The sequence below is a fragment of the Peromyscus leucopus genome, chromosome 1 (assembly GCF_004664715.2).
Source record: "Peromyscus leucopus breed LL Stock chromosome 1, UCI_PerLeu_2.1, whole genome shotgun sequence".
Taxonomy (NCBI): Eukaryota; Metazoa; Chordata; class Mammalia; order Rodentia; family Cricetidae; genus Peromyscus; species Peromyscus leucopus.
Genome location: NC_051063.1, coordinates 188,548,753 through 188,565,837, shown reverse-complemented (window position 1 = coordinate 188,565,837; position 17,085 = coordinate 188,548,753). Strand labels below are relative to the sequence as shown.

The window sequence follows — 17,085 nt, the reverse complement described above, 5'->3', positions numbered from 1 at the left end:
CAGAGCACCCCACTAATACTCTAGGAGGAGGAGGTACCCTGAGTCGTCAAGGCTATGGCTTGCCCTCTTCCCCTAAGCCTGTTCCCCCACCCTTGGAGATGCAATCTTGCAGTTTCTTTAGGCCCAACTGAGATATTGCAGCACTTCCGACCCTCTTCCCCCATCTCCTCTTGGGAGGTGCCCATAATCCCCAGCTCCTCTAGGCCCTTGTGGCTTTTGGGACTCCACTTTCCAACCCTTTTTGGGATGAGACCCCTCTCCTAGAGCTCCTTTCATCCTTGCCTTCTGCACCTCTTGCCTTCCGGCCTTGATGAAAGCCTTGGTAGCAGGTGCCCAGTCTCTCCTTCAGCAAAGGCAGACTAAGTCTGTGAGCCCTGCTGAATGCAGTTAAGTACACACAGAATGGACTGGCTTTTCCTCCAGTCCTGAGTCCTTGGGGATACCTGACACAACAGGCTACAGTGACATTTTTCCTCCCAGGCCTCTCTCTCATCCATGGGAAGTGTCTTCCATATCCTCTCATTCCCCATTGGGATATCTTTTAGAAAATCTCCAGTCTTTCCACTAGATGCTGGATCTGAAGTCCCCAAATTTACTTGCTTTTGCTACCAACTCTAGCCTCCATACTGTTAGATTTCTGCCCTCACTCCAGCTGCATGACTGCACATGCGCAGTTCAGGAGTTAAGCAAAGAGTCTTGCATCTTACATCATCAGTGTGCGCTCACACAATCCACGCATCTGTGGGGTAGCTCCGTAAGCCCGCTTCATGGGGAGCTCTTAAAAACCCCACCCTATCTCTCTGCTCTGCTCTCTCTCCCCTCACCCCACTATCTTTCCCTCTGCTCTCCACATGTGCTCCCCACCCCCTTCCTCCTAGTAAAACTCTGAAACTAATACTGGGTTCTGTTGTGACTGTGGCCTATCCACACGGTAACCAGCGCTGTTTATCATTCATTTCACATATCCTTAGACAATCAACCCAAAGGGCCACCTAACAGCACCCTAGAACCTAACATTATCTAGAACTATTACAAAATCTGAGAGCAATCAGGGAAATTGAAAGGGATTCCCCATTCTCTATTTCTCTTTGCACTGCCCCAAGACTGTTTGTATTTGTCTGCTTCCCCCTCTTTCATCCCACAGTATATAAATGTCCTATTTTTCAGTTATTGTTAATGGAACTGTATGATGTAAGCTGGGAGCCATAAGCCAGACCTAGCAGGACGGGGAGAAATCAAAGGACCAGGACAGCTGCAATGTGCCCACATCTCACACACACTTCCCTAGCTTGTAGTCTCTCAATTCTCTCCTACAGCATCTTCTGTCTTTACTCAGGGCTCAAAAATTTCCTATCTCTAAGCCTTCTTTTTGTCTCAGCTCACTGGATTAAGTTTTACAGAAATTCAGATGTCTTATTGGTATGAATGGCATTAGCCTGCTGTTTTATGCTCTCCCATGATGTAGAATATTATTTTAAGATGTGTTACATTGTTTATGTTGTAGAATATTTGTTTAATCATTCAAAGATGTATTGCAATCTTTTATGTTTCATTTGTTTAAAACTCTGTAAAGCTGTGTTACTTTGCCTGTCTAAAACACCTGATGATCTAATAAAGAGCTGAATGGCCAATAGCAAGGCAGGAGAAAAGATAGACAGATCTGACAGTCAGAGAGTATAAATAAAAGAAAAAAATCTGGGAGGTGAATAAGGAAAGACATAGACATCAAGGCCAGCCACCCAGCTGTACAACAACCCAGGGAATAAGAAATAATGAAAGGTATACAGAAATAGAGAAAGGTAAGAGCCCAAGGCAAAAAATAGACAGGGATAATTTAAGAAAAGTGGACAGGAAACAAGCCAAGCTAAGGCCAGGCATTTATATTTAAGAATAAGCCTCAATGTTTGATATACATGGGAGCTGGGTGGCAGGCCCCGTCCCGAAGACGAAAGAGCAAAAACGGCCAAACAACATTTTGGCATACCAATGTGGGCCAAATTTCCATGTAGGTCGTGAGAAAGCTGGAAGGAATAAATAAATAAATAAATAAATAAATAAATAAATAAATAAATGAATGAATGAATGAATGAATCTTTTTTTTATAAAAAGATATTTGTCCATAATAATGTGGCTGAGGTTTACAAGCATAATAAGTCATGTGAAATGATATACAGAAAGATATTAAAAAGATTTTATAGAATTTAATGAAATAGAGACTAGACACAAATACAATGAGTCAAGGAAACAAACTTCTTTCTGTAAACTGACAAAAGGATGGATGAAGCACTTTTTACCTAATCCAAACTAAAAGAATGAATCCCCAAGTAATAGAATTGGAGTTGAAAAAAAGATATTGTGGCATATCCCAATAACATCAGACTTTCCTTATGGAGTATTCTGGAAAGTCATACACAACAAATTGAAATTGAAGAAGAAAGGGACAAGCTGCTAGAAATAAGTGAAAAACTGCTAAGGTATAAAGCTAGAAAGGCATTAAACTGTGCTGAGACCAAAGCAAGAACTTCCTTAACAGTGTCTGAGGACTAGACAGACTCAGAACAAAATTCTCCTTTCCTTTAGACAAACCTTATACTAAGACCACAAGGAGAATATCACATAAAACACAAAGAAAAGGAATGGTAGAAAGTCATCATACAAAGCTAGCTTTCCTCCCACACCCAAAGCAGCAGAGGCCAAATACCCAAAGCAGGTGAGCCCAAACAAACGTATTCAAAGAAAATCCACAGACCAGATTCCAGGATCAACATAGACAAAGAGATTGTCTCTAAATTACATGGAAATGGAATGAGAGGTGTTTGAATGCCAAGAATGCAACACTGTTTCAACACATAAATTATCAATACTAGACACCAAATATGTAGACTCAATGAGAGAAGAAATATAATCATGTCAAGAGATCCATTACAAGTGTGTGGTAAAGTATAATACCTGCCAGTTACAAAAGCTCTGAAGAATGTGACAAAAAAGGGAATATATCTTAGCATAAAAAAAGACAATGAGATACAACCCTAAACCTAACAATACAAAAGGACAGTTGGAATCCTTTTGCCAGATGACAGAAAAGGGTGACTTCCACACTCAAAACATTGCATCAATGGTTACACAGTTCAAAGACATAGAAAATTTGAAAGTGATAATATAGTTCAGTAATAAAGAAAGGGAACCTCTTCAATAAGAAATAGAATGCTTCAATTTAAAAGTGAAAATACTCATGAGAAAGCTAAGCTCTCACAGACCTCCTCGTATGTTATATAATGCCCATACAACATCACTTTTTTTTACATACCAATAAGAAGCTGAGAAGTCAGCAGACCACTCACAGGGTCCAAAAACTATCTTAGACTCCTCAGTGGTAGCATTTATAGTGTTAAAAACTGCTATGCAGGCTGGGACCGGGGGCAGAGATATCAATGGCCATAACCAGATATGAATCCTGTGTGCTACAATACACCTGCCAGGCAAGGTGTCATAGTGGCAAGACTATTTTGTGGGTAACTGAAGGCCTTCTGGTTTCATCTGAAGCTGGCTCCACAGAAGGAAATACATAGATGGTACTAGGAACCTGGCCAAAAGACAGTAATGGCGAAGGTCACAGACCCTAGGAGGGAATCCACTACTGACATTCCGATACATGTACAAATATTCAAACTGCATTTTACTGATTCTGATCACACCATAGCCTGGTGTTGCTTTCGGCCTGGGTCTAAGAAACTTGGCTTTCAAGGGACAACAGTTATTTCAGAGACTCATAACTCAGCAAATATTGAGAACAATTAAATGATTACTGTATGGACTATAATGGGAATTTCATCTTCTCATATCTCATTTGCAGAGAACATTACAGAAGAGATAAAAGATTTTAAGAGCTGGAGGATGGGGAGGTGACATGTGAAAAACTCTCTAGCCGTATGACATGACAGCTGGAATTATGGACAGATTACGGCCCGGATACTTGGTCTAAATCTGCCCAAATCATACATGAAATATGAGAAGGAAAACTGGGAAGAAAACATGTCTACCTTGCAATAGGACAGATGGTAACAAGGGGTAATGGTGACTAAATAAACCAATGCAATCATTAAATAACAATACATAATAATTATAAAATCTATAAATAGAATTTAAGAGGAGATATCAATGTCTTATTTGGTGGTAGAACTTTTGTTTGATACTATCTGATTTTGCTTTTATTTGATTAATTAAAACTGAACAGTAATAATAAAAAAAAAAATAGTTGCAACCGGCCAGCAGGAAAGAGTCTAGTGGGCAGGCCATTCCACCACCACCCATTGGGCTCTGTGACCTACAAGACCCACACCACCACCCAAACCCACCAACCCAATCATCCTCTCATGGTCAATCATCCCCTGCAACATCAGCAGCTCCTAGAGGCACAAACTCCACCTATACCAGTTGGAAAAACAGACCTACTCTGCCGCCCAATCCCACCTAACCCAGTAACCTCCCCGTGAACCGCCTTCTCCAGCAACATCAACAGACCCTATAGGAACAAGCACCACCCACACCAGTTGGGCAGAACAGACTCCATAGGCACAGGCATAACCCACACCAGTTAGAACAGACCCAAAAGGCAGAAGCAGAGCCCACAGGAGCCAGAAGAACTAGACAATACACTGGATCTAGGCACACAAACCCTATGAACCTCAGCTGAGACAACCCTACTCAACCTAACCACCAGTCAATCACCAGAACCCTTGGCCATTCAAGCCAAAAGGCAATAAAGGAAACAGACAATAAAGGAACAAAAGAGCCGTCCAATAAAGATAGCAAAAGAATCAATTCCAGTACCTATAATTATCCAAACCCAGAAGAGTGAACAGCAGTGTAAGAATACATTTAACAACATAAAGAGCAATATGGTGCCATCAGAACCTAATGGTTCTACAACAGAAGATTTGATCATTTCTTTTAGAGTTCCTACTTTAGTTCCATAAGATCTTTAAAGTCACCAGGCACCAGATACGCTTCTTCACTCCTGTCTCCTGATTAGGCTGTGCAGTTAGCTCGGGTACTCCTCAAGCCATGTTAACAAAAAGTTCTGCATACATAGCTATCAGGGAGATACAGACTAAATTTCCTTAAAGATTTCATCTCGCCCGTCATAATGGTCATCACCAGGATAAATAACAAATTCTGATATGAATGTTAGAAAAGGAACACTGTTATACACTACTTGGAATTATAAACTAGAGAAGCTTTGAAAAGCATTTTATATTTTTCTTTAAAAAAAAAAAACTAGAAACAGAATTATCCTATATACTATACTATTTAGCCATTTATCCATCAATGCTTCTCCGATTGTTACATACAACTCTTTGTGTATATTTCCCCATGCCCATTTCATAGGCTGAGGAAATGAGACTCCAGAATTACTCCAGCTCCTTTAGAAATTCTTGCTAAGAAATAGATTTGTCATGAATATAATGAGGATCAGGTTACTCTGGTATGTTCTGAGGTTTAAGTTGTGCTGTCGTGTTCACGAGGTGTAAATAGGCATCCCAGCTCTGTAGGGAGGTGAGCAAACAGAAAAACAAATGTGTATAGGTAGGGCCATCCTTAAAGCACAAGGTTGGTTCTGAGCCCATGGGCACCTTTCACATGACAGGACTGCTTGTTTCACATTGTGGTGAGTTCTATTGCGTCTCTCCAGATGGAAAAACAATGATGTCCTATGTAATAGATTCTCCATATGTGCATGGATTAAACACAATAGTGATTTAACTCCATGTCACAAATAATGCATCCTAGCTGAGTCAAGGAAAAAAATGAAAGCATTTTCCCTTGGAGTCATTGAACTAAGAACAAGTCCAGATCTGAATTCTAAACTTGAAGCTCCTGGTCCCTTCCATCCTCTGGTTGTCTGTTCCATGAGTTTGAATCTGTGTCTGCCTGAAGGCTGTCTTGTAAATCTATCCCTGTGTGTCTATCTGCTGTATGTGTCTATCTGTCTGTCTGTGTCTGTCTACAACAAAGTGTTTTTCTCTGTCTTTATGGGATAGAATAGAAAGCACCACATGGAGTAGATATGAGAAATCCTTAACAGACATTAAAACCCTTGGAACTGGAATATGGATGGTTACAAGCCACCACATGAGTGTTCTTTGTTGCTGAACCCGTCTCTCCAACCCCTAGGTAACATTATCAAAACTGGAGTTTTAAAGGTTTGCGTAGTCTCAATATATGACATTCCCAGAAAAGAAGTAGATACTATCCTGATCTTGAATGTATTTACTGGAGAAGCAGCCATTTCTCCTGTTGCTCTGCTCTTGAGATTGTGTCTCCAAAAGAACGACCGGACCTCTTTTTGCCCTTTCAAATCAAAATGTCAAAAATGCACATATAAACTACATTGATATTAACAACAGATACTGGAGACAAGAGCAAGAACATATGCACAGTGCCAGTAGGAATGCAACTTACTGCACCTACATGCAACTCAGCATGCAGCTTTTTGAAAAATAAAACAACCAAATGAAAAATGAGGCTGGTGTGATGGAGCACACCTTAATCTACCCATTTGAGAGGCAGGACCAGGTGGAGTTGTGTGTGTTGGAGAGCATCCTAGTGTGCATGAAGAGTTACAGCCCCCCACCCCCAGGCTACACAGTGAAAATGAAATTAAAGCATATATTTCCCACAAAATATTCACTTCTAATCTGACACAAAACACTAAGATTGAAGGAATTTAAATGACAAAAAGATTAGCCTCGTAAATTTGGGGGAGAGGGAGTACTTAGAAAAACACATTATTGAACAATAAAGCTTTGCACACTTCAGCACTAGGACTGTCACTGATTCAAAGCACCAAGGATAGCTGCATTACCACACAGAGCCTCAGTGAGGAAGATGATGAGTAAGGTAACCATATAACAGGTGACATCCATGGCCTCAGACAGGGAAAAGCCCAGGACAGACAGAAGAAGGGTTGAACCTTGGGAGATGGTTTCCTGGCATAGTCAATAACCAACCTGCCAAACGTCACATCAATGCCAGCCCATGATCCAGCCATACCAACTGTGGCAACAAATACATTTTGCTGTGGTGTGAGTTTCCCAGGAGAACAGGTTAAGAATTACTCTTCTGGAACCTGAGTTATAGAAAGCTGTTAAGTCACAGGGCACATTAGGGGAACCGACCCTAGAAACTGCAAGAGCATCAAGTGATCTTAACTGATGAGCCACCTTTCTAGCCCCTGGTTTATTCCTTAATAAGCTACTATGAATACTTAATGAACAGTGAGTCGGAATTCATGGAGTATTGAGGACACCTTCATAGACACTCATGAAAGACAGTGACACAGAAATGAGGTGACACAAGAAACATTAAGGTTTAGCAGCAATAGGCATTGGCTGTAAAAGACATTTGTCCATAATTATGTGGTTGATAGCTTATAAGCATAAGAACAGTAGATCTGAGATACTATGTAGAAAGATATTAGAAAGGTTGTGTAGGAATTCAAGAAATAGAGACCCAAAGATAATAAAATGAGTCAAAGCAACATACTTGTTTCTGTGAATTGACAAAAGTACTGATGAAATATGTTTCATCAAATCCAAGTGATAGAAGAGTGAATCCCCAAGTAATACAACTAGAATTGAAGTGGGGACATTACAGTGCATGCCAATGGCATCAGCATTACCTTATGAAGTGCTGTGAAAAGTCACACACATAGAAACCGTAATTGAAGAAGAAGATGATGAGCTCCTAGAAACAAGTTTCCTCTCACACTGTCTGAGGACTGGACAGATTCAGCACAGAATTCTCCTTTCCTTTAGACAAACCTTATGCTAATGCCAAGAGGAGACCAGTAAATAAAACACAAAGAAAAGGAATACTAGAAAGTCATGACAAAGAGCAGGCTTTCTTTACCTTGACACCCAAAGCAGGTGAGCCCAAACAATGATGTACAAAGGGAAATCACAGACCAGTTGCCAGGATGGACATAGGCACAGATATTGTCTCTAAATTACATGGAAATAAAATGCAAGCTGATTTAATGCCAAGAATGCAAGACTGTTACAACCCTATGAATTAATCAAAGTAAGGTGCCAAATATGTAGAGTGAGTAAGAGAAGAAACTGGGTGATGTCAATAGATACGTGAAAGTCTTGTGGCTACATATCACAATACTCAGTATAAAAGCGCTGAAGAATCTGAGAACAGAAGGAACATACCTCACCATAATAAGACAATGAGACACAAGCCTAAACATAACACTACAAAAGAAGGACAATTGGAATCATTTTTCTATAATCCAGACAAAGGGTACCCAGCCCCTCCAGACTAACTCAACCCAAAGCATCAGTGAGTAGACAGTTCAAGAAGGACGGAGAAAAACTACAAGATGCTCCAAAATTCTAAGAGCAGGAAAAACCAAGAGGCATCAATTATCTAACTAAACATTATATTAAGATTATAATATTGAAAACATTTAATATTGATAAGACACAATCAATGATATGAGTGGCACAGGGACAGCATCACTTACATGAAAAACCAAACTAAATTATATTTGCCTCTGAGCATTAATTATTACATAGAGAGTCTTCTAATACAATAGGAATATTCTGAGATTATTCTCAGTGGAATTCTCTAGAATCTTTTTGAATGAAATTGAATCTGGTGAAACCAAATTCATGCCCTGTTTCTTCTGTCACTTGAGCCCTTCCCTATTCCTTCCTCAGTCCCGACCACCTACCTGGATCCTCTGCTACTGCCTCCTCTCTTCACCATTCAGGGCTCTTGATTCTGCTTCACAGGTGAGCAGATCTGGTGAGCAGAAAGCACCTGGAACTTTTCATAGAACAAAAATAAATGATGAGTAACACCTGCCAACGGATAAACATGAAGGAGAGAAAACTGTCACCTAAAAAATGTTTCTCTTTCTCGGAGGATTTCATTTTACTCTGTAAGATGTGAGGCTCATTCACACACCACTCATACACATGCAGAGTAGTTTTTCCAGGAAGGGAGACTGCAAGAAAATTATTCTCACCCTCAAAATCAAGATGGCTGCACTTCTCCAATAGGAGATCTCAGCTAAAAGCCCTGTGAGCAAGATCTAGATATTCCCACTCTTTCTACAAGAAGTCCACAGTCACAACAGTGAATGTCAACAAACCATGAAATAAAATACAACAGTTTGGCCATGTGTGCATGGAGAGAGTGCTTTTCTTCAACTAAGGAGACATTTTTCTGATACAGAGGAATGACCATAATTATTCAAAAGATGCATTCTAATTTTGTTTACTTCTACAGTGAGTTTGCTATAAAACAGTGTGGCCTGATAGGCTCTCACAGCCTGTATACTGGGCTTGCTTAGACCTAAGTTGTAACATAAGAACACTGCATATGAAGGCACATTTCTGAATACTGTATTTACATTCTAGACTGCAATATCTCAGATGAAAAATAATGGGGAGTAAAAACTTTGCTTAGTAAACGTTAATGTTTTCAGCCATAACTGGAACATTCGATAAAGTATATTTTTCTGATTCAATCATCTGCAATGGTTCCTCATATGATTACTATCTACAAAGCTCTCTGAGGAAGCCTACTTCTCAGGGGCAAAAGCCACTTTATTGAATGGGCAAGTGTTCAAACGGGAGTTAGAAAGCATGAAATAATTTAAATTCCAGGAGCTTTGGAACTGCCACGATAGCAAAGTGAACCCTGTTTGCAAACAACAGACACTACAGATGCTCTACTAGATTATTTTAGGAATTATTGTATGGCAGAACAGTCTGGGAACAGTAAGGCAAGTGGAAAAAAAACCACAATACACCCCACTTCATAGGATCTCAATACACCCCACTTCATAGGATCTCAACCTTACCGACAACGGAACGATGTCCACAACAGAATTTTGGAAGCTGTGTCCTTCTGAGCAGCCTCCGCGCGCACACCCCGGTCCCTCCCCTCCCGCGTCCCAGCCCCGCAGCTCCTCTGACCTGGGAGGTTCCAGGGCCGCCGGGCTGCGGTTCCCGCCACTGCGCTGCTGACTGGTGACTTTCCCAGGCCGCCCCGCGCGGCCACTGCGGCTCCGGGGAGATTTCGCGTCCCCGCGACACCCCGCCCTGTCCTCCACACCCAGGTCTGCACCACGTGGTTCCCAAGTCCAACAGGGAATGGCGGAATTTCCTCTAACTTCCCTAAACACCTCGGAGCGGCTCCTCCTGGACCCTCCCACTACAAACTCCACTTCCGGTTACGTACCTGCAGTAAAAAAGCCTACCGCGGGCTCATTTTGTTGATTAGTTTCCCAGGTCCACCCTGCTGTTTCTTTTCTCCTAAAGGCCAATGATCAGGCAGGTGTCCCCGCCCCTCTGAGACCCGCCCCTCCCACCCGGTCTCAGGCTGCCTTCCACACAGCTCCAGCTGTCAGGCTGCCCTAGACCCGCTCTGCACAGCCTCCCCACATGCTCGCTGCCAGCCTGGACCAGAACTGGATCTAGGAGGACGCTGCACCCCGGTATCTGATCCTGTGTTCTGACCCCATCAGATACAAGTTATCCCGCCTAAGTTCTCATCTTGAGACACCAGCTTCCTGGGTTGAAAACACACAGCGAAAGACAACAAACACTCCAAATTTTGATGCTCAAGTCCCATTCCCAGAACAAACTAAAACTAAGGAAAGCAAGTTAAATGATATCCAATATACAGAACTCAAAAACCTAAGTCATGTTCAAGATGGTCAAAACGTGTAAAGCATGGGAATCAGCTCAAAGATAGAAATGAAATGATTTGTGGGCAAGAAAATAGCAGCAAGCAGGAAGGGAGAACACTATAGGATATGAAAATTGAATTCAGTAACTAGTTAGAAACGCCAAAAGAACCCAAACTGAAATGAAAAAAAGAAAAAATGCAATAAGTCTAATAATAACTCAAAGATCAGGTAGGAGACATAATATCAGGCTTGAAGACAAGATAGAGGAGCTGGATGGCTCAGTCAAAGAAAATGATGAATTAAAACAAAATGCTCCATGCAAGTAGCACTAAAGGTAAACGTGAATTTACAGCTGCATGATCTACTCTTATATGAAACAGTCTAAATTTTAGACACAGTAACTCACTTTGGAGAGCTTTACTGAGAAGCTGGATAAGCATTTCCATCACTATGCAAATGAAGTGACATAAAAAGTCATCTTTATCCCTCACAGAACTCCACTACTGCCACTTGGAATTACACTATTAGTGATATTGACTTGGGGGAAGACATTTCAGGAACTCAGGATTTTGAAAGGAAATGGGTGTCTCAGGAAATCAGTTGTCAGCCCATTAACAGCCCAGTGCTGAATTCATCCTGTGCTGTAATGCTTTCACCACTAAATGGTGAAATTGTTGTTTTGCTATAACTCAGAAAAAGTTTGCCTTCGAGAAGCATGCTAAAGGGATGTGTATATAAAGCATAAAAAATTCCTTCTGGAAACTCAGTGGTGAATGGAGAAACTTGCCAGACTAAATCAGTTTCATATGTAAAAAATAAGGCTGAGAACGGCAAACTCACAGGTTTACGCTGCTCACAGTCTTCATGCTGAAAAGGACAAACTCACAAAAACAGGTTTCAATGAAGTACAAACTTTTGTAAAACTGCACAGGAGAGGCCTTGGCAAGTTTAAACCAAGGCGCATGGCAGGTGAGGGAGACATGCCAAGCAGGCAAGGCAGGTGGTGGTGTGGAGTGCTAGAAAGTTACTCTTACCATGCAGACAAGCAGAAAATTTTTTGGGTGGAGGAAAAGGAGAAGGGAAGAGAGGGGAGAAGAGAAAGAGAAAAGGGAAAAAAAATAACAGAGAAAGTGTATACTAACTCATAGCAAAAGAGAAAGGGAAGAAGGGGGTTCTTAAGGGGACTTTACGTAAAATGACGTGCTCAGGATGCTGGGCGGGTCTGAATGCTAACATTCCTCCAATTTTGATTATTATAAAAAGGTGAGTTATGGATAGCAAGGTGTGGGGTATGAGGGCACTGAATTCTCAAGACTGCTTCCTGCTGATTTGGGGGCAAAGTAGAGAGGGGGAAGTTGGGAGTCATGGACAGCGGCAGGTCTAAGTGAAGAAGCATTCAGTTACCTGTCCTCCTGGAGACCCTTGAGGGAGCTGAGAAGGCAGGATGCTAAGGAAAAAAATAGTTGTTATCATTGGCCTCATGAGCAGGCCTGGCGATGGGAAGAGTGATAACTGCCAGAAAGAATGGGAGGGGGAAGTGCCTGGTGTACAGAAGAGGCAAAGGTGGATGAGCCAGATGAAAGGGCAGATATCCCCTTGAGTCTGGTGGTACCAGAGTGAAATTCCAGGAGCTTAGGAGAATGGCATGCCAAGTCAGGAATACAGGAGCCGTCATATCTGCTGTTTTCTCTGGAGAGGGAAATGCCTTTATCCATCCCATAAAAGTGTCAATGAATTAGGAGATAATGGAGTTTTTATGAGTGGGCAAGTGGGTGAAGCCAACCTGATAGTATGTGCCAGGTTGGTGTCCTTGGTTGGGGCAGTGGCTGGTGGTGTACCTGGAGGGCCCCTGAGGGTCTGGCCTTGGCACGAGTCCGGCAGGAGGAGTGGATCTGTGCAGGAACCTGGTCTGTAAAACAACTGGAACAGATTTACATCTTGGTGTCATAGCAAACGCTATGGCTTTGGGATAAAAGGTACGAACATTTTCTAGTTTCAGCCCAGTGAAACACATCCTTAAATCTATAACCAAAGGAAATTTACTGAATGGAAATGGTTGAGTAAGTGAAGGAGGAGGAGGGAGGCTTCCTTACCCCTTCTAATGCTAACCTGCCTCCAAAAGCTGGGACCAGTAAAGTCCACAGACATTTAAGGACTCCCAAGACTGTCTGTAGTCAGTGCTCCATCAGCTTATCAAAACTGCATTTATCAATGTTAAAACTCTGAACTTATGAAGTTACATCTGAAACCAGTTTATTCTGTATCATGAAGTCTATGAATGAGGCACACTTATCTGTTCTTTTAACAGGAAACTACTGTGGTGGTATTGTGTTCCCCAAAATATTGTGCACCCTACTAAACTTATCTGGGGTCAGAGACAGAACAGCCACTAGATACAAAGGCTAGAAAATGGTGGCACTCACACTTTTAATCCTAGGATTCCAGGGGCAGAAATCCCTCTGGATCTCTGTGAGTTCATGGCCACACTGGAAACAGCCAGGCATGGTAACAAGAGCCTTTAATCCCAGGAAGTGGTGGTAGAAAGCAGAAAGGTATATAAGGCATGAGGACCAGAAACTAGAAGCATTTGGCTGGTTAAGCTTTTAGGTTTTGAGCAGCACAGTTCAGCTGAGAGCTATTCAGATATGAGGACACAGAGGCTTCCAGTCTGAGGAAACAAGAGCAGCTGAGAAGTTGGCCAGAAGAGGCCTTGTTCTGTCTCTCTGACCTTGCAGGATTTCATCCCAAAAACTGGCCTTAGGTTTGATTTTTATTAATAAGAACTTTTAAGATTCCTGCTACACCTACCTGGTCTACATAGCCAGTTTTCAGATAGCCAATAATACAGTCCCTGTTTCAGGAAAACAACCAAACAAAAACAACAGAAAAGCATGCCCCACCACAAATAGCTTTCTCTATTTTAAAACCTCTCTTTTTTGTAAATAGAAATAGTTAGAGAATAGTTTAATCCCATAGTAAAATCAAAATATTCCAATTACTAAGCGAAATGTAATGTCTATCCCAGCTGTGAACATTCAATTTACTTTGACCTTTGATGTTCTCATTAAAACTTAGGTAAGTGTGCTGGAGAACTCTCAGTAGTTACAGCATTGGTTTCTCTTGTAGAGAACACAGAAAAGTGTAAAGGAAATACCATGAAAAATTCTGCTTATTACTAAAGTTATTCTTATTTCATTTCACAGAGTAGGTAAATGCAAGAATGAGTTATGAATTCTCCAAGAAGAGCATCTTTATCTACAAAGATTAGATTGTTGTAATTCTCATGATTTCCTTGATAAAATAGACTCAACAAATTAGAGACACTTTTGTTATGTAAAGTTGGCTTTGCATAACTTGAGTCCCACTTCTAATCATAGCCCAGTCAAAAACTCAAAGGCAAATATCTAGCTGTATAATCGAGGTGACAACATTAAAGACTATTGAGTATTTGAGTTGATCATGGAAAAGGCATGAATGAAGCCTAACATATCACAAAAAGGAAAAAATGAAGAAAGTCTCTCTCTGTCTCTGTCTGTCTCTGTCTGTCTGTCTGTCTGTCTCTCTCTCTCTCTCTCTCACACACACACACAAAATGTCTTTTCATCTGAGGATTTCACTTTATTCTTTGAGATGTGAGACTCAGTCAAACAAAGTTCACATATTTGAGGAATATTTTTCCAAAGAACCTTTAGGAGCAAGGGATACTGCTCGGAAACTATTCTCACCCACCCAAACCTGACTGCTATAATTCTCCAACAGGGGGGTATCTGTGCCACAATCTCTGTGCAGGGTCTAGACATTGCTCTCTCCTCCAGGGGGAATGTCACAGTCATATCACTGCATGGCAACAAACCATTAAATTAAAACAAAAGCCATTTGTCTCTAAGTGGAAGTCATGTGTCTGTAAGTCAGGGTGCTTTTCATGAACCAAAAAAAAAAAAAAATCTTATGTAGGTGAATGGTCCTAATTATTCAAAAGTGGCTTCCTAATTCTATTTTAATCTAAAGTGAAGTTTCTAACTGTAAAATTGTTACAGACAGGCAATGGTGTGTAGATGTTTTTCTAAATGGTCTTATTAAATTAGAAACACAGAGCCAAATGCAGAGTTAAAAGCCCAGAGATGGAGCAGCAGCCAAGAGTTAAGACTGCCTTCTTATCCCCTCACTGTCGTTTTTGTCGTCCTTCCCCTGAGAAAGAGGCCTACTTCCTGTGTGTCTGTATTTTTATTGACTTTCTGTTCTGCCTTCTCATTGGTTCTAAACCCAACCACATGACCTCCTCATCACTGCCTGTCTGTACAGACCTCCAGGTCTCTATGGTTGGTATTGAGATTAAAGGCGTGTGTCTCCATGCTGGCTGTATCCTTGAACACTCAGAGATTCTGCCTGTCATGTGATCAGGATTAAGGGTGTGTGCTACCACTGCCAGACTTCTGCTAAACGGCTTGCTATTAGCTCTGACCCCCAGGTAACTTTATTTATTAACATACAAATAAATCACATTTCAGCACAAATAAAATATCACCATAATGGTGACACATGCCTTTAATCCAAGGAAGTAATATGGCAGGACACAGAAAGGTATATGAGAAAACAAGAACTTGCTCTCTTGAAGCTGAGGATTTCATAAAGGTAAGCTAGTGGCTGACTGTTCTGCTTCTCTGATCTTTCAGCTTTCACTCCAATATCTGGCTCTGGGTTTTCTATAAGACCTTGTAAGATTCATGGTATATGTGTCAATATATGTTTACAGTCCAATATAAACGAAAAACTATAGAATTGCCCTTGACACTGTAACAAGACAACAGTGCAGTTGTATTTAACATAAGGATTTAACCTAGCTAGAGAGGCTAGAGTGAGACTCAGCAGTTAGGAGCACTGGTTACCCTTCCAGGAGACTGGGGCTCTGGAGCAATGCCCTCAAGGCAGCTCACAACTCTGTAACTCCAGCAACACAGAACAGTCCCTAACCCCTATACCTCACCTGATGAATCCATTATCCTTATCAAGTCACCCTCTTCCATGTTTTGGATCTTTTGAGACACACCGAGTTTCATTTACACTGCTTTCAGGAGCACAGTGAGAGGATACTGACTGGAGAATTGGAAACTTACATGTAGCTTCGCTTCCAAAGATGACTCCTTTTCCATTCAGTAACCCATTAACTGTCAATAATTCCTCAGGAGAGGTGAGGCTGCATGAAGTTCTCACATGCAGGTAACCACAGTGGTGGTCAGGTCAGGACAGTATTCTTGGCAGTCTTCTCAGTCTTGGGGCTTTTATATTCTTTCACCTCTTCACCAGCATTCCTGGGGCATCAGATGTGGTGATGAAGATGTTCCATTACAGAAATGGATGCACTGTGTGATGTCAATAGAACAAGTCCTCAAGAGTCACTTACTGTCAACACTTTGACCAGGAAAGAGTCTCTGAAATAACTACCACTTGCTGCAAATAAAGAACCATCTCTGACCAAAAGTAAGGAAAGCACTAATCTGGAAAGAAGAATAAATATTTACAAGGCAACATGATAATGAACCCACTTACAAGTATGTAATATTTCAATGCAAAGAATCCATGACCCCTCCATTGATGTATTTTTGACTATTTACAGTGCCATCCATGAATAATCAATGGTACAAATCCAATGAGTAATGAGATGGTGGCCCCACAATCCTGTAGACAACAGGGTACAAGTGGCACATCTTTTCTTGCAGTTGGTATTATGCCAGGCAGGGTCCACAGCTGGGTGAGATCATGAATAACTTTTCTCTTCCAGCATTTTGCTTAGTACTTTCAGATGCTGTGAAAGTTCACCAGCAGGGAGAAGCTACCAGGTCAAGTCATCCCATGATCCTGGCAATTCCAATATGCTAGAGTTTCCACTGCAACTGGGGCTGCATATTCATCAGTACTCTCTCTTCTCGGGAAACCTCTGACCCTGCCGCACATGCCAGACCTCAGCTGCTCTCCATAAACCCTCAAATCCAGTACCATGTGGCAGATTCATTATTTGACAAGTTCTGCTACAAGATGGATGTAGACTTGACCCCTCACTAGAACAGAACTCATAGAATGAATCAATCTCTCTCACTCAACTGTGGTCCAGCTACACCAACAATGGCTACTTGTGTACAAAACGTCTAAGAATCCAGTAATTGTTTAGTCCCAAGACTGCATGTCTCAGCTGGTCTTCAGTATATGCCAGAATCTTGAAGAAGCAGGCTCTCATGCCAGTGAAGGAATGGACTTCCTATTGAGGCGAGAGTAAGCAGACAAGCAACAGCTTCTTTTTTCCCTGTCATTATGTAGGCTTCCAGCCGAAAGCTTGGTCCAGATTAGAGATAGGTCTTCCCACTTCAAAGATCTGGATTATA

At 41.5% G+C, this 17,085-nt stretch overlaps 1 protein-coding gene across 1 annotated transcript in view; it reads right to left on the bottom strand.

Moving 5' to 3' along the window:
- The window catches only part of LOC114683965 (zinc finger protein 420-like), a 44,013-nt gene that overhangs the window by 11,736 nt on the left and 15,192 nt on the right, over positions 1–17,085 (bottom strand). Inside the window, 2 exon segments of the mRNA XM_037200119.1 lie at positions 11,549–11,575; positions 12,492–12,730. Coding sequence (XP_037056014.1) covers positions 11,549–11,575; positions 12,492–12,730 — 266 coding nt within the window.